General features: G+C 49.3%; 1 protein-coding gene across 4 annotated transcripts in view; it reads right to left on the bottom strand.

Moving 5' to 3' along the window:
* LOC137434300 (zinc finger protein 385B-like) overlaps window positions 1-21,163 on the bottom strand; it is a 267,168-nt gene extending 246,005 nt beyond the window's left edge. For 3 of the 4 annotated variants that reach the window (XR_010985839.2, XR_010985838.2, XM_068127188.2), the window contains exon 1: window positions 21,017-21,095. Coding sequence is in view for 2 of the 4 variants with exons in the window: in XM_068127188.2 (XP_067983289.1) it covers window positions 21,017-21,065 (49 nt within the window). In the remaining 2 variants the exon portion in view is untranslated. Of the gene's footprint in view, window positions 1-21,016 lie in introns of all 4 variants that reach the window. The other variant, XM_068127187.2, reaches the window with a different exon arrangement.
* Between the last annotated feature and the right edge of the window lie 327 nt (window positions 21,164-21,490).

Below are 21,490 nucleotides of genomic sequence, written 5' to 3'. Positions count from 1 at the left end.
ATCTACAGAAGATTTATTTTAGAATGTTAAAACATGACTACTATCACTCATATCAGAGACCTCTATCAATTTATGTCAAAATTGGATGTGAGCAGAGCATGATCAGTGGTTATCTTGGTGTAGGCAGCCATGTTGGATTTTCTTGTGGCAAACATCTTTCTGTTGCTGACTGACCCACCCAAATGAGAGCATGTATTAAAGATTGCACGCTCAGATCAACACTTAATAAATAGCCATGCTGGGATGGCCCCTGTTACAAAATCGTAAAATCTAAGACTGGGCGATCCTGTGGACCATCGAGTAGAATGACTGGATCAGCTTTCAGAGAAATTGGTTGGCAAATAAGGGATAAGTATGGATCTAATGTCTCAGGGGGTTACCTCCACCCCATGGGAGCCCCAATGATATGAATTCAAAAAATATGAAATCAGAAAATGTGTAAGACTGAGTAATCCTGTGGACCATTGCGTATAAGGGGTGTTTGGTTTGGGAGTAATTGATTGGTAAATAAGGGATGAGTCGGGATCCAAAGTTTGGGGGTTAAACCTCCCACCCACCCCCCTGGGAGCCCCCATGATCCGAATTCGGAATGTATCAAGTTTCTGTCTTGTATTCATGTGTCAAGTTTCAGAACAATCAACCAGGTGATAAGGGAGGAGCAGCAAAAATAGCAAAAAGTTAACGGAAGGACGGACCACCCGGAGGGACAGACATCCGGACATCACGACCCATTTAATAAGTTCATCTCTTCGAGAATCGCGGTGAGATGACCTAATAATAATCTCTGTTATCCGCAATGCGAGATGGAGCCATTTGGTCCATCCAGGGCAAACATGGTGATGGTGTGTAGAGACAGAAGTTGGAATTGGGCAGCAGGAGGATCGGTCAAAATACACGCTGTTTGTGTACACAATCAATAGGTTCTTTGTATCTTAGCCACGGATGTAAACACAAAATCCAATTGGGTTCTTTTGCTTGGAGATTGTGTATGAAGAGAGAAGTGGGTAGAGGAAAGGATGGGTTGGGGAGTATTGACAGAAGACCAAACTGTATGGTATTACACAGCTGAACCTCATCTTGTAATACATGACTTTCAAAATAACAGATGAATGCTAAATGAGGCCTTTTGCACATGTGCTGTTTGTGTTTACAATGACTTGGTTCTGCCCATTGGGCACTTTTAACCTGCCATTATTACTAGCACAACATCTAAGGCGCAAATCGTCTTTTAAACATAATTTTCAGCATTTAAACGAAAGAGTGGCAACTTCAAAATAGTTAACCATAATTGTTCTGTTCCTGAATGCAAATCACTCATGGAAATAGAGAAATACGATAAAATATATGTGGATGAGAGGTTTCAGGTTCGTATTATTTCCTGTTACTACAAGCTAGCGGTCACAGTGGATATAAAACACACACACCCACACATGAATGGAAATAGATGAATGGCTCATAAAAGGTAACACCTCCCTCATCCCAAAATCTGAAGAGCCCCAACAACCCTACAAATACCGGCAATAACATGTCTACCAACAACATAGAAACGTTGAACAGCAATCATCACATAAAAAATGTACCACCACCTAGCACAACAAGGAGGCCTTGAGGAAGAACAGATGGGCTGCAAGAGAGGATGTTACAGAACAATGTAACATTGACCATCGACTACTAAACAAGGCCATACTCTAAAATTGCAATATGAGAGGAACCAAATTGTCCACAGCATGGGATAGACGAAAAAAGCTTTTGACAGTGTCCCACATTCATGGATGATAAAGTGCATGCAAATGTACAAGATGAAACCCCCAAATAATCAAGTTGATTGAGAAAGCTATGGATCTATGGAATACCACACTAAACCTTCAGCACTCAGCAGAAAAGATTGAACTACCAGGAGTAAAGATATGATGTGGGATATTCCAAGGGGACAGGCTTTCCCCTCTCCTGTTTTCCTTGGCCCTGGACCCACTAAGTAGCCTCATTAATGAACAAGGACGCAGATACACCCTAACATCCAATAAAATAACGTCCAAAGAAACAAGAAAGGTGACGCATCTACTCTACTGTGCATGGAAGATTTAAAACTCTTTGCACTGAACGATGAAAAATTTGCAGAACAACTGAAATGAGTGAAACGGTTCTCTGAAGACATTGAAATGGAATTTGGCCTAATAAGTGTGCCAAGTGAACATTCGTGCAAGGTAGACAAACAAAAACGGACAACATAAAAATCGACCAAGATACAACAATACAGGAGCTTGACAATGAAGCATCTTACAAATACCGTAGAGTAAAAGAGGACCACCAAATTTGCCATAAAAAAATGCACAAAACAATTACCAAACAAGAAAAAGGGCAATCAGAGATTGCAAACCCTCACCAGGATGTATTTTTAGTGATTTTTAAGGCTTTTATGTTAAAAACCAATTTGGTGGCTGAACCACGTGACCGATGACGTCATCATTATTTTTTTTCTAAACTAATTTATTCCTAGATTATGCTCAAGAAATTTCATCTTGATTGGATGAAGTTTTGTACTTGTCGAATTATGATGTCATAATGGAGGCACCTATGACATCATCATTAACATTTTATTCCCCAGAGAGAGTTCTTTACAATGAGCCATGTCTCAATTTTTTCTATTCAGCACTTTCGGATATATAGAGGTGCAAAGTTTTTCGGTTTTTCTAAGATGGCAACCGAACCAAGTGACCAATGATGTCATAATTTTTTTTTTTTTCTCCACCAGTTTATGCCAACATGGCACTCAAGAAATTTCATCTTGATTGGATGAAGTTTTGTACTTGTCGAATTATGACGTCATAATGGAGGCACCTATTACATAATCATTAACATATTTTATTCCCCATGGAGAGTTCTTTACAATGAGCCATGTCTCAATTTTTTCTATTCAGCACTTTCCGAGATATAGAGGTGAAATTTTTTCGATTTTTCCAAGATGGCGGCCAAACCACATGACCTATGACGTCATAATTATCATAAAAAAATTCTGTAGGTGGAGTTGCACCTATGGTGAAAATTTCCTGTCAATCGGACCAACGGTTGCAGAGAAAATCATATTTATTCTGTGTGGACAAACAAACAGACAAACATACACACAAACGGACTCAAATGCAATACCCTCTCCTCTGGCGAGGGTAAAAGTACCTGCATAGAACGAGGCTGATCCTTAAAACATATCTCACCCGAAGAAACAAAATCAAATCCATAAACGAACTAGCAGTACCAGTGTTCCAGTACAGCTGCGGAATAGTAAACTAGCCACAAGCGGGTATCAAAAAGACTAGATATCAAAACAAGGAAACTCCTCACTCTCCACAAAATGTTCTACAAAAATCAGTGCATCTCAAGGATGTACTTGCTGAGGAAAGAAGGAGGTGGAGGCCTACTGGAACTCAATCAAGTGCACAAAGCGACGACTGTAGCATTAGCAGAGTATTTGAAAAATTCAACAGACCACTGAATACAATTTATGTACAAGCATGAACACAACAAAAAAGAAAAGGCATCTCTCACTCACCTTGCAAAAACTTCCAAAAGCAGGTGAAAATAGAAGATGCCACCCATCAAATTGAAACATCAACGAATACAGCCCCAACAATTGCAAAAAAGGCAAAATAAAAATACAAGATGAAATACCAGCAGATATATAGTGACAACTGGGGGAAAAACAAAAGAGCAGGGAAATATAAAAAGGAGTTGGACAGATTGGGGATAGTCAAAGACGGATCACTGGAATGGCTAAGAAGAGGCCAGCTCAACTAAGATGGAGAACGGAATCGTTAAAGTCCAAGACCAAGGACACTACAAGAATGACTTGAAGAAGATGGCAGGACTGAGCCAATCAGACAAATTTAGGTTCTGCAAAGGGCAATTCCACGACGTTATGGAGTGACACTTTGAGTCATTTTTGTGAACTTTGATTGCTCTAGCACAGCGATAAAGCCACTAGTACCTACTCTCTATATATCATATTGTAAAGGAAGAATTGCACTTTACAGAGATATTAATGGAATTCCTGTAAGTTGGACCATTGTCAAGTAATTAACATTCAAAAACTGTGTTACGGAGTGACACTGTCTTTTGTCATTTATTAAACAATAACAACATTTATTGAAAACTCTGCTCTCACAATAGTTATAAAATTGTAATGAAATACTGGGAAGATACACTAATAGTTGTACCTTCAGTACAGGGGTTTCAAAATTCCAGACATGACCTAATTACTCTGAAATAATTACAATAGTCCCGTTACGGAGTGACGAAAAATCCCGTTACGGAGTGACGAGTCAATTTTGAGATTTCTCCCAAAGCAACAAATCATTTCTAGATTACGCCAGACTTTCATTCTGAACCCAGCTGACTTGTGCTGGCGTTTCAACATCTAACACTTTAGAAAATAATAAAAATAAAAATCTGAACTGAGAAAATATACAATAAACATATACAAAAGTCAAGAAATAGACTAAAGAAATTGAGAACAATTTACGAGTGGATGACCAGAAACAAAACAAAGTTTGGAATTAATCAGTTGGCCACATCACAAAACTTCACATGACTGCCCTGCAAAAGGTTCCCTTTTCCAAAGGACATTCAGCAAATACATAATGATTGCGATGGTCGAGGGATGGCTGAAGAAGGAATCTGACGACTTGGTTGGAATCAATCCAGGATTTATCTTCCACCTCTGGGAATGTATATGCCAAGTCAGATAGGCCCGCTTTTCGCAAAAATGATACTTCCAAACAACCATCATCTACTATCTGAGTCACCTGGCCAACAAACAACTTCTTAGATTTTTTTTGTGACATACTGCACAGTCACAAAGTCACCAGGGTGCACTTGGGGTTGACCGTCTGACCTGGGGCGCTCAGCAGATGCTGGACTAGCAGTATTTGGACATTCCAAGGATGATACATGGCACTCGGGGTGAAGACTCACCAATTCAAATTCTTCCGCTGTTGAGTACATAGAGGCGCTCACAACATATTTCCTCACAGGTTTCACACAGTGTGTTTGGTGTGTATTCGGAAGCGACTTCACTAACTGCCAGCGCTCGTCCAATTGCGACTGGCACTTCTGAATGTCTCCTGCTGCAATGAATAAAACTTCGATCTTTTTGCACTGTGCCGCTGCTACGTGGAAGAAGGATTCTGCATCAGATACAGGATCCCCAGCCAGATTTACCAACCAAACTCTCCTCTTTACCTCACCTCCTATCCCATCAACAGCGCCCTTACCGTGAGATATGGCAAAGAAATTCCAGGATCATTGAATCATGAACAATTCTTGAAGGAATGTTAGATTGGAAAACAAGAATTTCTGTTTAAATTGACTGGCTGCCCCATCTGAAAAAAAGTCAATCGCCCTAATCCTGGGGTGGCGTGATATCAGTGTGGTGATGATATTGGACAGGAAGGTATGAACAGCATATTTGCCATGCTGGAGGTCATCGCTAACAATAACGAAAGACTCGGTAACATTAACATCAATCCAGGCGCACACTGTGAATAGAGTGACTTGGACGTGGCTCCAATGAGCACTCTGGATTTCATTCTGTTCTATCGCAGCATAGTTCTCCGCAAAATCGACCTGGACGACAATGCGATCACCATCAACTGCCTTCCTTCTATCTTCAAAGAAGTAGCTCTGCTTCCTCTTGATGAATGAGTGCAAGCTGAAGCATGGAAGTTGTTTGCAATACCTCATGCAGGGCATCCTGAACAGTCCCATCTTTAGCTACTTTTGTGGCCTGCTGCTCAATTGTCTCCCACTGAAACCACTTCAGCGGCAGGTTAGCTGTTTCGTCGTCGACAGAATACACTGTGGCAAACTTGGTATGGCATTCCTGACATTTTCCTGTCATGCAGTTGTCCGAATCCTGATCACATACAATGCTTCCAAGGAATTCACGAAAGTTGGTCGAAAGTCCAAGTACATGAGATGACAAGGCCTCCAATAAGAGGCGCATGTTTTCATGATATCTGCAGAGGCAGACATTGTGCGGAAACTTTGAATTGAGGCATACATTGGCTGGACGAAGTGCTGCGAATTTGGAGTAGCCGATCTTGATGTTTGGATATTTCTCACAAAACAAACTGTATGCCTCTCGTATTGTCATCATTAGGAAACTCTTTTGAACCTTGTCCTTCCGTTTCCCAGTCTTAATGACCACAAAGTCTTTCTTCCCTGGCGACATCCATGAAATATCGGGACTCAGTGTTTTTTCCCTTCGCCCGACATCTCCGCTGACGTGCACGTTCACTTTCCCTTGCCTTCGCAACATTAGCAGCACGCGCCTCTCTCTTGCGTTTCACATCCAGCTCCCTGCATTTTTCCTTGTGCCTGTCTCGAAAACGATTTTGTCGCTCGGCAGCAGTCAATGGCATCCTGTCTGTAATATGAATGCATCGACAAATTATCCATTTGAATTGCACCGTACCCTTCTACGAATCATCTAAAAGATCATGAAATGTTTTAGGCCACAAAAACTGACAGTAGAGGTTGTAAGCGGCTTCACTCAGCTTGTCCACTGCAAAGTTGGCGGTCCGCGGTGGCGCGGTGATTTGTCTAGTTTTCCTCTTACGTTGCGTATCCGCAGGTGACAACAGAGGTGTAGTTTGTACTCACCGATTGCTGGATGTAAACCGATTTCAAAACCGCTCAAGACGACCACGCGTAAACTTGAAACTTGTCATACGGAAGTAAAATCTGGCACGCAATGAATTCTGGGACAGCTACTCTGTCGCCACCTTTTTTCAGGCTGAGTTATCAATAATTGTTTGACAGAATGAGTCACTCCGTAACGTTACGGAGTGACAAGTTTTTTTAATTTATTCTTTGTAGATTTTTAAAAAAATATATAATTATACTGTACAATGATTGGGTGGTATAAGTTCTTAATGACCCTGGATTTATTTGGTTTTTCATCCACCAGTTGAAGAGAAAAGTAAACAAATGTCAAATTTTCGTTATGGAGTGACACGTCACGGAGTGACATCTGACTCCTAATTTGAGTGTTAATTAAGCAGAGAAGGCCAACTCATATTTTTTTTCAATTGGTTTTGAAATAATCTTCATACAGGTATCTTCTCTGATGGATAGCATTTGTTGACTTCATGCCAATGAATTGAGAGACTAATGAATTAATAGTTCTTTGCATTATCGAGGGCCAATTTTACTGCGCTTTTCAGTAGAATGACTTCATTAATTGCAACGAGTGATGTAAGCCAACAGAGCAAGCTAACTCGGTGATCTTGACATTATCTGAAAGTACATTTTTTCAGCTTTCATTTGGTACATAACATGAACTTTTTCACTCAAACTTAAAATTTGACCTCTGTGGACCATTTCTCGTGGAATTGCCCCAAAGTAGAAACAGAAAGCACAAGTCATCTCCTATAAGGATGTAAAACACTCATGTCAGAACAGCTATACACCCAAAGGCAAACCAAGGTATGTAGAGTAATCCACTGGCGCATCTGCAGAAATTTAAATATCCCAGTTCCACAAAATTCATGGAAACATGAACCAAAACCAATAATTGAAAACGAAGACATAATGCTCACGAATGACCTGATGATCCTATCCAGCTTGAACAAAGAAAACGAAGCACTGTGACCAGACATAGTACTCAGATACAAAAATGAAAAGAAGGCATTGCTAATTGAGGTTTCTGTACCCAGCGATTTTGGTCTATATAATGCAGAAATCAAGAAAATGACCAAATATCAAGACCTCAAGAATGAAGTGAAAAGATTCTGCAACTGAAGAGCACCAAAATTGTACCAGTGATAATTGGAGCAATGGGAATAATAAAGAACCTTGTTGAACCTGTTGGTCTACCTTTTATAGAGATCTTTAAAACCATCCCTGCTAACATTACCACAACCGAACTACAGTTGATGGCTGTACGGGACTCAGCGACGATCCTGAAAAGAGCCCTTGGAACAAAACTCTAAGAACAAAACTTCACAACTTAGCCCATGAATCACAATCCTTCAACGAAGCAGGGGTTGATACTTGGAGTCCTGAAAGGCCTCCATTCAACCTTCCAAAACTCAAATTATGGCGACAACAACCAACGAGACACACACACACAATAAATTCTACAGTATTGGTTGTTTCTAAACTTTAATGTAATTTAAAGGATTGTTGTAAATGATACACGTCAGGTGGGTCGACGACAACCGTTGACTATCTGATGGTGCGTCGGCGAGATAGGGGGCACCTCCGGGACACAAAGGTGATCCCGGGGGAGGAGGCTGTTTCACAGCACTTCTTTTTTTTGTTTTGTTTGTTTGTTTGTTTGTTTGTTTGTATACTGAATCGAGGCTCGTGAAAGAGCTAACATTTATTTCACTAACAAAACAACCAGACAAACAAAATATACAAAAGGAGGGAGCGGAAGACAAGATGGGGAGAGAAGGGGAAGCACACAACCACAACATTTGAGAGCAGGGAGAAGTGTGGGAGGGAGAGGGCTTGGGGGGAGGAGGCGTGGGAAGTGGGGGGAGAGGTATAAAACACAAGGGGACCGAAATTAGCGGGGGTAGAAAAGATCAAGGTTTTGGATGGGGGAGGATAAGAGATCGTGGTGAACAGCTGTTTTAAAGACCTGGAGGGTGGAGTGGGATTGAAAAGAGTGGGGGAGTTTGTTCCAGAGGTGGGAGAAAAGAGGAATGAAGGAGTGAAGGTGAGCAGAAAGTCTTGATTTTGGCAGTTTAACCATAAGAGGGTTGCAGGCAGATCTTGTGCGACCTGTAGGAATATTTGGGGGACAGAGCCCAGAGAGAGCTGGGGGGGCAAGGCCAGAGAGGAGTCGGTAGAAGACGGAAAGACCACCAACCTGCCTGCGGTGAGTGAGTGAAAGGACCTTGGAGTTAGCTTCATCACGGGAGATTCCAATGATACTGAACGCTTTGGTTTCAACAGCGTGAAGACGAGCTAGGTGTGAGGCAGGAGCACCAGACCAGAGGGGAGAGCAGTATTCCATAGAGCTGCGGATGAAAGCCTTGTATGTGGTGAGGAGCTCAGGTGTGCCAAGGAAGGACTTCGCACGACGGAGGATGCCCAGTCGGCGACTGGCTTTGGAGGCCAGATTTGAAATGTGGTTTTCCCAGGAAAGATCATGGCAAATAGTGAGACCCAAAAGCTTGAGTGACAGAACTTCTTGGAGAGGATTATTCAGAAAGTGGATGGGAGGGTTGTCCAGTCGGTCTTTTCGGAGAGACATCATAAGAGTGTGAGATTTATCAGGATTGAAAGACATGTTCCATTTGGATGCCCAGTCTGTGATCCTGTCCAGGTCTGCAGAGAGCGAGGAGGCTGCAGACGGCCGATCTGAGGGATGAGGAATGGAGCGACAGAGAGTAGAGTCGTCAGCAAAGAGATAGAGAGGATTTTCAAGAGAGACAGAGAGATCATTGATGAAGACCAGAAAAAGCACAGGGCCCAGAACACTACCTTGGGGAACTCCAGCCTGAACAGGAAGGGGAGATGAGAGAAACCCATTCAGGGCCACACGTTGACTACGACCAGAGAGGAAGTCCGCCAGCCATGTGTGGAGATTTCCATGGATACCAAAGGAGGAGAGTTTGGTGAGCAGAGCAGGGTGCCAGACCGTATCGAAGGCACGTGAAATGTCAAGGGAGACAGCTCTAATTTCCTGTTTGCCGTTGAGGACCTCCATCCATTGTTGAGAAAGCAGAAGCAGCATGTCCAGAGTAGAGTGACCAGGTCTGAAACCAAATTGATGATCAGAGATCAAGCCATTGGAGAAGAGGAAAGATTTCATATCTGAAGCAATGATGGATTCCATGACTTTGCTGATAATTGGGAGAAGGCCGATTGGTCTGTAGTTGCTAGGATCTGTTTTTGCACCTTTTTGTGCAAAGCGGTGATGTTGGCTGATTTCCAAGCAGATGGCAGATGGCCTTGAGCAAAAGAGAGGGTGAAGAGAACAGAAAGAGGGAGTGAAAGAGTGGAAGAACATGATTTTAGGACCCGTGGGCTGATGCCGTCAGGACCAGTTGCAGAATCAGAGTCGAGGGTTGACAGAAACCTTTCCACCTTGTCAGGAGGAAAGGACACAGAGTCCAGGAGCAGCTGGGTATGACTGGGTAGTTGGTACGGTGGGTACAGAGAGGGATGGGTTTGGGACACAAGATTTAGAGGCAAACACAGAGTTGAGGCATTCAGCTTTTTCACGTGCGGAGTCAGCCGTTAAGCCATTTGAGGTGAGGGAGGGGATGGAGGGGGAACAAACACCAGAAACAGATTTGACCAGACGCCACCAGGATTTGGAAGAGGGAGACAGATAAGAGAGTTCGGTCTTGAGAACGGTGAGATATTGTTTCCTGGCTCTCCTGAGGGTGGACACACACTTGTTTCGGGCTTTGTGAAAGGAAATGAGGTTTCCTTCCGTTGGATTTGCTTTCCAGGAGACGAAAGCAAGTTGTTTCAGGGAAACAGCCTCACCACAAGATTCCGTGTACCATGAACGGGAGGAAGGGTATGACAACTGAAGACGAGATGGGATAAATCTGTGCATGAGAGAGAGCAATTTACTTTGAAAGAATTCCCAGGATGAGTTGATGTCAGAGGCGGTAGAGATGGGAGACCAGTCCAGATGATTGATGGCTGCTTGAAGACCGTGCCAGTTGGCCTGAGTGAAATGCCAGACTCGTCGACGCTGAGGAGGCTCTCTGAGAATGGTCAGAGAGATGTCCACTTTGACAAGCACATGATCAGATGAGCCGATTGGAGCCGAAGAAGAGCAGCAGACATTTTCAGGGAAGTTAGTCATAACCAAGTCCAGAAGAGAAGATGCTCCGTTGACTGAGATCCGGGTCGGGAAATTGACAGATTGTGTCAGTCCCAGTGAGTCGCAGAAGTCCTTTGCTGAAGAGCCATGGCTGGTGAGAGGGGTACCCACACCCAGCCAACTGGCATGGTGACAATTGAAATCACTGAAGGAGCTGCGCGCCAAAGCGAGTCGAAAGAATTGACGCGACCAAAGACGGAATTCGTCCGAGTTGCTTTATTGAAACAAAACAGCTCAGGTATTCTGACAAGCCCGTTTATCGGGCAGCAATATATATACACATTTATGCCGGGGCGTTTGCCCGGGAAAACCGAGACCGGGCATGCCCGGGTGTCAAGGGCGAGTCCTGGAAAGGCGAGTCTGGACATGCCCGGGCGTCCTGGACGCGGCCTGGCAAGTCGAGGCTGGGCGTGCCCGAGCGCTCTGGGCGAGCCCTGGAAAGGCGAGAGCGGGCATGCCCGGACGCTCAGGGCGAGCCCTGGAAAGGCGAGTCTGGACATGCCCGGGCGTCCTGGACGCGGCCTGGCAAGTCGAGGCTGGGCGTGCCCGGGCGCTCTGGGCGAGCCCTGGAAAGGCGAGAGCGGGCATGCCCGGGAAAGATGAGACCGGGCGTGCCCGGGAGGTTCCGGCGTGCCCGGGAACAGCGAGTCCGGGCATGCCCAGGAGAGGTGCGTCTGGGCCCGTCCGGACGAGCCCGGCATGGCGATCCCGCCCTGGCCGCGTCCTGGCAGGTGCAAGGCGATTGTGTACATTCAGCGGGAGCCGCTACACACGCCCCTCCAGAATCGACCTGCACCGGCAGGGTCAATTTAAGGGGGGTCCGGATGACCCGGCCGAAGCGACCCCTGGAGGGTCGGGGGGGGGGGGGGTCAGATCTGGTGGTGGGTGGTCGAGCGGGGGGAACTGTGGACGGGGGGCGACCTCGCCGCGGAGGAAGGGCCAACCGTGGTTGTCGGTCGACGTCCACGTGCGCCGGTTTGAGGCGGTCCACAGAGATCCGGTCCGACCGGCCGCCGACGTCGACGACGGACTTGTCGCCCCGTCGCAGGACCCGGAAGGGCCCGTCGTACGGCGGCCGGAGTGGCCCCCGGTGTGCGTCATAACGCACAAAGACGTACTCCACTATGCGAAGCGCCGGGGGGACGTAGGACTGGGGGCCACCATGGCGGGACGTTGGCACGGGGGCAAATCATCGGGCGGCCTCCTGGAGGTCCGAGCGCTGGTGTGCGGCGGACTAGGGACTGGTAGCGTCAGGCACGAACTCGCCCGGGATGCGGAGCAGCTGGCCGTAGACGAGCTCAGCGGCGGACGCCCAGAGGTCCTCCTTGGGGGCCGTGCGGAGGCCCAAAAGGACGCACGGCAGCCGGTCGGTCCAACCGTCGTCCTGAAGGCCGGCCATGAGTGCGGCCTTCATGGAGCGGTGAAACCGCTCGCACAACCCGTTGGCTTGGGGGTGGTAGGCCGTGGTGCGGTGCAGCGTGACCCCCAACGAGCGGGCGACCACGCCCCAAAGTTCGGACGTGAACTGTGGGCCGCGGTCGGACGAGATGTCCGCCGGTGCGCCGAAGCACGCGACCCAGGTGGCGATGAATGCCTGCGCCACGTCGGCGGTGGTGGTGGAGGTGAGGGGCACGGCCTCCGGCCACCTGGTGGTCCTGTCCACCATGGTGAGCAGGTGGGTGAACCCCCGCGATGGGGGCAGGGGACCCACCAGGTCCACGTGGACGTGGTCGAAACGCCGTGCAGGCACGGTGAAAGGGGCCAGCGGGGCCTGGGTGTGGCGGTGGACCTTGGCCCACTGGCAGGCCGTGCAGGCGTTGGCCCAGTCGCAGACGTTCCGTCGAAGGCCGTGCCAGACGAAACGCGCCGACACCAGCTTCTGAGAAGCTTTCCGGCCCGGGTGAGAAAGGCCGTGGATGGAGGCGAAGATGCGGCGCTGCCAGGAAACGGGCACGATGGGGCGAGGCTGGCCCTGGGACACGTCGCAGAGCAGGACGGTGCCCGCGAAGGGGATGTCGGCCAGGCAGAGGCCCGTGTCCGCCGCCCGGAGGGCCTGCACTGAGGTGTCGGTGGTCTGGTCGGCCGCCATGAGCGCGAAGTCCACGCCGAGGTGGACCGCGTTCGCGCTGGCCCGAGAAAGACAGTCGGCTACGGCGTTGTCTTTGCCGGCGACGTGCCGGATGTCCGTGGTGAATTCCGACACGGCGGAGAGGTGGCGCTGCTGGCGGGCCGACCACGGCTCTGTGACTTTGGCCATTGTGTAGACCAACGGCTTGTGGTCGACGAAAGCCGTGAACGGGCGGCCCTCCAGGAGGTGTCGGAAATGGCGAACGGCCAGGAATAGATTGAGCAGCTCGCGGTCGAACGTACTGTATTTTAACTCGTTCGGCCGGAGTTGCCGGCTGAAAAAAGCGAGTGGCTGCCAAACCCCGTCCACCCATTGTTCATGGACGGCGCCCACCGCGTAGTTGGAGGCGTCCGTAGTGAGGGCGATGGGCGCGTTGAGCACCGGGTGAGCCAGCAGCGTTGCGTCGGTGAGGGCCCGTTTTGCGCTCGCGAAGGCCGCATCCATGGCCGCGGACCAAACGATGTCATGCTTGGCCAGCTTGCCCCGGAGGGCCTCGTAAAGGGGCCGCATGAGCTGAGCAGCGCGGGGCACGAATCGGTGATAAAAATTCACCATGCCGAGGAACTCTTGTAGGGCCTTGATGGAACGGGGACGCGGGAACGTGGTGATGGCCTCGACCTTGGTCGGCAGCGGCACGGCCCCGGTCTTGGTGATGCGGTGGCCCAAAAAGTCAACGGTCATCATGCCGAAGTGGCATTTGGCCGGGTTGACAATTAAGCCGTGCTCGCTGAGGCGACCGAACAGTGTTCGGAGGTGGAGGAGGTGCTCGGCGCGGGACGTGCTGGCGACGAGGATGTCGTCCAGATACACAACAACAACAACATGCATTTTAAAAGGCCATTTTCCCTGCTAGAGTGGGGGTTAGTCGTCCAGATAGACGAAAAGAAATGGCAGGTCGTGCAGCATGCCGTCCATTAAGCACTGGAACGCCTGGGCCGCGTTCTTGAGGCCAAACGGCATCCTCAAAAATTTGAACAGGCCGAACGGCATGATGACGGCCGTCTTCGGGACGTCGGCCGCTGGGACAGGTACCTGGTGGTATCCCCGTATCAGGTCAATTTTGGAAAATATGACCCGTCCCGCCAAACGGGCGGAAAAGTCCTGGATGTGCGGGATCGGGTACCTGTCGGGGGTGGTAGCGTCGTTGAGGCGGCGGTAGTCGCCACACGGGCGCCATCCGCCCCCCGGCTTTGGCACGATGTGCAGTGGTGAGGCCCACGCGCTATTGGAGCGCCGCACAATGCCGAGGTGCTCCAACCCGTTGAACTCGGCCTTTGCCACAGCGAGCTTGGCCGGGTCGAGGCGGCGTGCCCTGGCGTAGACCGGAGGGCCCGTAGTGGGTATGTGGTGCTCGATCCCATGCCGCACTGCGACGGCCGAAAACGTCGGCCGCGTGAGGGCCGGGAATTCCGCGAGCAGGCGAGCGAACCGGTTCGCCGTCGGGAGGGCGCACGCCAGTTCGGTCGGCGCGGAGCTGCTCATCGTGCACGCCAGGGAGCTGAAGGTCTCGGCGTTGACAAGGCAACGTCGTTTGACGTCGACCAGCAGCCCGTGCGCGCAGAGGAAGTCGGCGCCCAGCAAAGCCATGGGGACACAGGCGGTCACAAAGGTCCACTGAAAGCGCTGGCTGCCGAAGCAGAGGGTGACGTCGCGCGGGCCGAAAGTGCGTATGGCCGAGCCATTGGCAGCGACCAAAGAGGGGCCGCAAATGGCGTCCCGCCTGTCCTGCTCGGAGGCGGGTATGACGCTCAGTTGGGCACCGGTGTCACAAAGGAAACGCCGCCCTGACGCTTTGTCCCGAATAAAAAGCAAGTTGCCCGAGTGGCCGGCGCTCATGGCTGGGAATGAACGCCGGCCCGGCCGTTTCCCGACTTGCCGAAAGTGCACGGGGGTCGGCATGTCCGAGCCTTGTGTCCGAACCTGGCGTGGTAATAACACCACGCCTGGTCAGGTGGAGGCCCCGGCCGTCGTGTCGGAAGCGGTCGGAAGCGGTCGGCGCGGCGTGGCAGCCGCCAGTTGCACCGGCAGTTTGGCCTCCAACCGCGCAGGGCGCTCGGGCATTGCCTCGGACGGCGGCAGGCTCCAGGTAGGCGCGCCGATGTGTTGGCCCGCCGAGGAGATCTTATCGGCTTCCCTGGCGAGGGCGCGGGGATCGGTGATCGACGTGCCAGCCAGGGCGAGGCGTACCGGGTGAGGCAGCTGGCGAAGGAACAGCTCGCGGAACAGAAAATCCGGAGAGTGCTCACCGAGCAACATATTCAGCATATAGTCCATGTGCTCGGATGGGCGCGTGTCGCCGAGCTCGGGCAGGTCGAGCAGGCGCCGTGCGCGTGCCGCCGGTGAGAGGGCGAAAGCGTCGAGGAGGAGCGTCTTCAGCGCGTCATACTTGTCAGCAGCCGGCGGGTGCTCGAGGAGGGTCATGGCGCGGGCCGCGGTGGCGGAAGCGAGCGCTGCCACGACGTGGTGGAAGCGGGTGTCGTCCGCGGTGATGCCTCGCAGGGCGAACTGGGAGTCCGCCTGGGCGAACCAAACAGCCACGTGAGCCTCCCAGAAGGTAGGCAGTTTAAGAGTCACTGCCGTGTCCATGTCGGTAGGTCACCAGTGAAGGAGCTGCGCTCCAACGCGAGTCGAAAGAATTGACGCGACCAAAGACGAAATTCGTCCGAGTTGCTTTATTGAAACAAAACAGCTCAGGTATTCTGACAAGCCCGTTTATCGGGCAGCAATATATATCCACATTTATGCCGGGGCGTTTGCCCGGGAAAACCGAGACCGGGCATGCCCGGGTGTCAAGGGCGAGTCCTGGAAAGGCGAGTCTGGACATGCCCGGGCGTCCTGGACGCGGCCTGGCAAGTCAAGGCTGGGCGTGCCCGAGCGCTCTGGGCGAGCCCTGGAAAGGCAAGAGCGGGCATGCCCGGACGCTCTGGGTGAGCCCTGGAAAGGCGAGTCTGGACATGCCCGGGCGTCCTGGACGCGGCCTGGCAAGTCGAGGCTGGGCATGCCCGGGCGCTCTGGGCAAGTCCTGGAAAGGCGAGAGCGGGCATGCCCGGGAAAGACGAGACCGGGCGTGCCCGGGAGGTTCGGGCGTGCCCGGGAGAGGTGCGTCTGGGCCCGCCCGGACGAGCCCGGCATGGCGATCGCGCCCTGGCCGCGTCCTGGCAGGTGCAAGGCGATTGTGTACATTCAGCGGGAACCGCTACATCACCACATATGAGGAAGAGAGAGTTGGGATGGGTAGATAGAAGTTGGTCCATATTATCAGACAGCGAGATGTATATGGAGTCATCACTGTTTGGTGGACGGTACAACACACATATGAACAAAAGGTGGGAGCGAAGGGGAAGCCGAAGCCAAAGGTATTCCTGGGGGTGAGGTGGAGAGAGGGCAGTGGAGGGCGAGTGAGGAAGAGTTTTTTTTAAATAAAGATAGCAACCCCACATCCAGGACGAGGCTCAGGTCTATCATACCGGAGGAGCGAGTAAGCTGGGAGAGATATCAAGGCATCAGAGACATCATGAATGAGGAAAGTCTCTGTTAAGCAGATCACATCTGGTTTGTCAGAAGCAACCTGTATGGAGAGATCAGTCAAGTTTGAGCGAAGGCCCCGGATGTTTGAGGTCCATACCATTAATGAAGAGGAAGGGGGGGCATCGGGTACAGAACAGGGGGGGGGGGAGGGGTAGGGTAAGATGTGGAAGAGGAGGAAGAGGTAGGGAGAGGAGGAAGAGGTAGGGAGAGTTGTTGAAGGTGTGTCAGAGATTTCATAGATTTCAGAATAGCTTGGAGAAAGGGAAGAATGGGGCGGACAAAAGGTTTGATGGAGATTGGGTGAGGCACAGTGAGGTGTTATTTGAGGAGGGGGAAGAGCGAGGCAGAAGGTTTGGGGAGATGAAGGTGAAAGTTGGAAGGGGGAAGAAGCAGGGAGGATGCTTTGAGGAGGAGGGGTGAGAGGGGAGTCTAGGAGGGGAGGAGCGAGGGAGAGTCTCGGAGGGGAGGGGTGTGGGGGGAGTTTAGTGTGTGGGGTGTGGAGGGTGTGGAGGTGTGAGGTGTGGTGAGATTGGCAAGGGGGGAGAAGGGGCAAGGGGCAAGGGCAAGGCGGGAGATTTGAAAGGGATGGGTGATGGGGAGGATTTGGAGGGGAGGGGTGAGATTGGATTTTGAAAAGTGCACGATTCATGGGAAACGAACATTTTTTGCAAAATGAGTTTGAGACCTTCGAGTCAAAAATACGTTTGAGGACGCTGAAGGAGGGGTGGAGTTCTGGAGAGTTTAGGGAATGTAGAAAAGAGGAACTGTAGGAGATGGTATTATTTTTTTTTTTTGGAATGAATAGATTTGGTGAGCAAGACGAAAGCATCCTTTTGTAGGAGAAGAAGAAGAAGAAGGTGTTATAATATATGAGAGAAAATAGTTGTTCAGGGGAGAGATTATACATTTCTAACCACGTGATCGCGAACAACGTGAACGAAGAACGAACGAACAAATAAGAACTTGGTTGTCTGCGACATAAGGGTGAAAGGTGCGAGGAGAGCTCGGCGGGTTAAGTACCAACCGAGAATGAAGGTGTGGAGGTTGAAAGAGGTGACAGTAAGGGAGGCATTAAAAGAGAGGCTGAGTAGGGTAGAGGATGATGTGGTTGAGCTTGAAAGTGGTTGGATGTCAATGAAAGATAGTCTGTTGGGAGCCGTTGGTGAGGTATGTAGATGGACAAAAGGACCACCGAGGCACTCGGAAACATGGTGGTGGGATGATGAAGTTGGAAAGAGAATTGACGAGAAGAGGAAGAAGTTCAAGGAGTGGCAGAAGGCAAAGGGTATGGGGGCAGAAAAGGCAGAGCATGAAAGTTATAAGGCAGCCGAGAAGGCTGCAAAGACAGAGGTAGCAGGGGCGCAGGAGGCATGCAGGAAAATGTTTGGAGAACGCTTGGATTCGGAAGAGGGTCAGAGAGCGGTATTCAGGATTGGAAAGCAGATAGCGAAAGAGAGGTTTGATGTGATGGGGGTGAGTTGCTTGAAGGAAGAAGTGGGACAAATCGTTGTGGACACAGATGGAATTAAAGGAAGATGGAAAAGATATATGGAAATGCTGTTGAATACAGAGAAGGAATGGGATGGCAACATAGAGAGTAACCCAGTTTTAGGACCGGCAGAGAAGATAACTGAGAAGGAAGTTGAGGAAGCGATAAAAGCAATGAAGAGTAGAAAAGTGGGAGGGCCGACGGGAGTTGTGGGAGATATGTTGAAGGCAGCGGGAAATTGGGGTGTGAAGAGAATGACAGATCTGCAATCTGGTGGTGAAAGAAGGCCGCATTCCAGTGGATTGGGAACTGAATACCCTCGTCCCTCTATACAAGGGGAAAGGTGACCCTCTGGAGTGTGGCTCGTACCGAGCGATAAAGTTATTGGAGCATGGAATGAAGGTATTGGAAAGGGTGTTGGAGAGGAGGATAAGGAAGAAGGTGAAGATCGACGAAATGCAGTTTGGATTTATGCCAGGAAGAAGAACGACAGACGCGCTCTTTATTGTGAGGCAGTTGCACGAGAAGTACATGGAGAAGAGGAAGAAGTTGTTTCTTGGGTTTGTTGATCTGGAGAAAGCATTCGATAGGGTTCCACATGAAGTATTGACATGGGCATTTGAGGAAGTTAGGAGTGGAGGAATGGTTGATCAGAGTAGCGATGGCAATGTACAAAAGAGCGCGCACAGCTTTAAGGACGAAGGACGGGAACAGTGGTGAGTTTGAGGTGAAGGTGGGAGTGCATCAGGGGTCGGTACTAAGTCCACTACTATTTGTAGCTGTGATGGATGTGCTGGCTCAGAAGGTAAAGGAGGGTTTACCGTGGGAGTTGTTGTATGCAGATGATTTGGTGTTGATTGCAGAAAGTATGGATGGACTGAAGGAAAAGATGAACAAGTGGAAGGAATGTATGGAGACAAAAAGTCTGAAGGTGAATATCGGAAAGACGAAGGTGATGGCAAGTGGTAAAGCATGTGGTGAGGTGGAAAGAACTGGGAAGGGGCCATGTGCTGTGTGCAGGAAGGGTGTCGGAGTGAACTCCCTTCAATGTACAATGTGCACTGAGTGGGTTCATCAAAAATGCAGTGGTCTGAGAGGGTCATTAACCAGTGTGGCAGCTACATTCAAATGTAAGGTGTGCACAGAGGGAGCTGCAGATGGAGGAAATGTTGAGTTGGATCTTGGAGACGACGTGAAGCTGGAAGGTGTGAAACCATTTTGCTACCTCGGAGACATGCTGAATGGAGAAGGTGGATCAGACTCGGCAACGGTTGCTCGAGTGAGATGTGCATGGAAGACGTTTCGGGAACTGAGTGGCGTGCTGATGAGGAGGGGAGTGTCGTTGAAGCTGAAGGGAAAGGTGTATTCTGCATGTGTGAGAAGTGTTATGATTTATGGGAGCGAGACATGGGTAATGAACGTAGAGCAGCAACGAAGGCTGGAAAGGGTGGAAATGCGAATGGTTCGGTGGATGTGCGGAGTATCGCTGAGAGAGAGGAAGACAAATGATGAATTGCGAAAGATGATGGGAATAGAGCCTGTGATGGATGCTGTGAAGAGGAACAGGTTGAGATGGTTTGGTCATGTGTTGAGGAAGGATGAAAGTGACTGGTTGAGAAGAGTGATGGAAATTAATGTAGAAGGAAGTAGAGGATGGGGAAGACCGAGAAAGACTTGGCTAAAGATGGTGGAAGAAGAAATGCGGGCAAGGGGGTTAACAAGGAGAGATGCAGAAAATAGGGCAAAATGGAGAAGATCGTCATGGGGACCGCAAGGCTAACCCCCGCTCTAGCAGGGAAAATGGCCTTAAAATGCATGTTGTTGTTTTGTAAATGATGTTAATTTCACAATATCTCAAATTAAACTTTATTTAAATTGCAAACCTCAAAACATAGTCCCCTTACCGAAAGCAAGAACATCTGCCTGCAATCAACCTCTGGAACTCTTTACCTTCCCATGTATTTCCAAACACTTACGACCTTTCCCTTTTCAAAAAGCAGATTTTTTACTTCCTCAAAAACTCAGACTATTTTCTCTTTCTTCACTTTTCTATCACTGCAGCTCATTTATTTAATGTCTGGCCTCGATGAGGACTGTATAGCCCATGGCTAGAGCCTTCAACATAAAATAAATAAATTGACTGGTTTTCCAACTGCCCAGATCATCAGTTGGGCAACGGTCTTCCACGAGGTTTTGATCCTTTCAGCCCAGGACTTCACACCTTACATTAAATTCACACACACACACACACACACACACACACACACACACACACACACACACACACACACACACACACACACACACACACACACACACACACACACACACACACACACACACACACACACACACACACACTTCAACTTTTAGTAATAGATGCAAAAATCTATAATAATTCCTCTTGTGGAACCAAAACCAAACAAACAATATACTTACAACAGCCCTCACAGCTGCCACCTCCCAACAATAGCCATAATAAATATCCTCATTTTAAACTTACCCTGTTCATCCATAAGCCTCAGATATGTCCTTCCCATCAGTGCAAAGAAGCAGCTAATCCAGATGCACAGTCCATTCCCTGGTAGCGATCCATCAGTTGTTTGTGGAGCACACGACCATCCACTTTGGGCCTTGCACCGACCCAAATTGTCGGGAGTTTGTAGCATGAGCAACTGCCCGTTCGTTGAGCTGAGAAGGTTCTCCAAGACGTTTGTTGTGCAGCTGCCCATCCCTTCCTCTCAGGTACCTTTCCAAGTATATGCGACTTATTTTAGAGCTTTGTGGACCATTTCAGGTAACAATCCTTATCCCGGACACACAATATATTTTATTTCACCCCAGGCACGACAGTTTCCTGGGGTTTCTGCGCATGCGCACTGAGAATTCCGGGTTGGATTTTGTCATTTCGAAAGTCACGGAAATTCTAACATCTATTTGTTAAGATCAAGTAAGTGAACTCATCCAGAGGCAGGGGTTAAACAGACACCACCAAAGCTTCGACAGTTTTTGTTATTCATACCTCGGTTGTAAGCGTTGCTTGACCATGCCATCCCTCCTTCAGTTTTCATTCAAAAAGAAGTGCCGGTACCTCTAATCTGTCTTTGCGACGGTACTTTGGTTTGGTAAGTTCTCACACCCAGCATAGCCTCAGTTACTAACAGGGAGTGACACAAGCCGGCAGAGAGCTTTTATGAGGCCGTGGCGTTTCAAATGCCATTGTAATGGCCAAGTGACTTGGCATGGACGACGTGCCAATTCTAGCAATTGACACTACAGTGACCTGACACTGATGAACTGCGCATCGAGACCGCAAATAATGAAGACACACCTGCTGCAGATTCATGGAGACAGTTGTTTGCTTTTTCCATTGACCAAAATGAACCTTTCAGAGAAACTCGAGCCACATGCTGCAACATATATGGAGCATACAGTAAGCTTTAGAAGACGTTGGCAAGAGTACACACAACTCGGTCACCGACAACTAATTAGAGAT

This window comes from Myxine glutinosa, chromosome 10 (genome assembly GCF_964187855.1).
Source record: "Myxine glutinosa chromosome 10, kmMyxGlut1.1, whole genome shotgun sequence".
Lineage (NCBI taxonomy): Eukaryota > Metazoa > Chordata > Myxini > Myxiniformes > Myxinidae > Myxine > Myxine glutinosa.
Note: the sequence above shows the minus strand (reverse complement) of the source record. Positions and strands in the feature narration are given on the sequence as shown.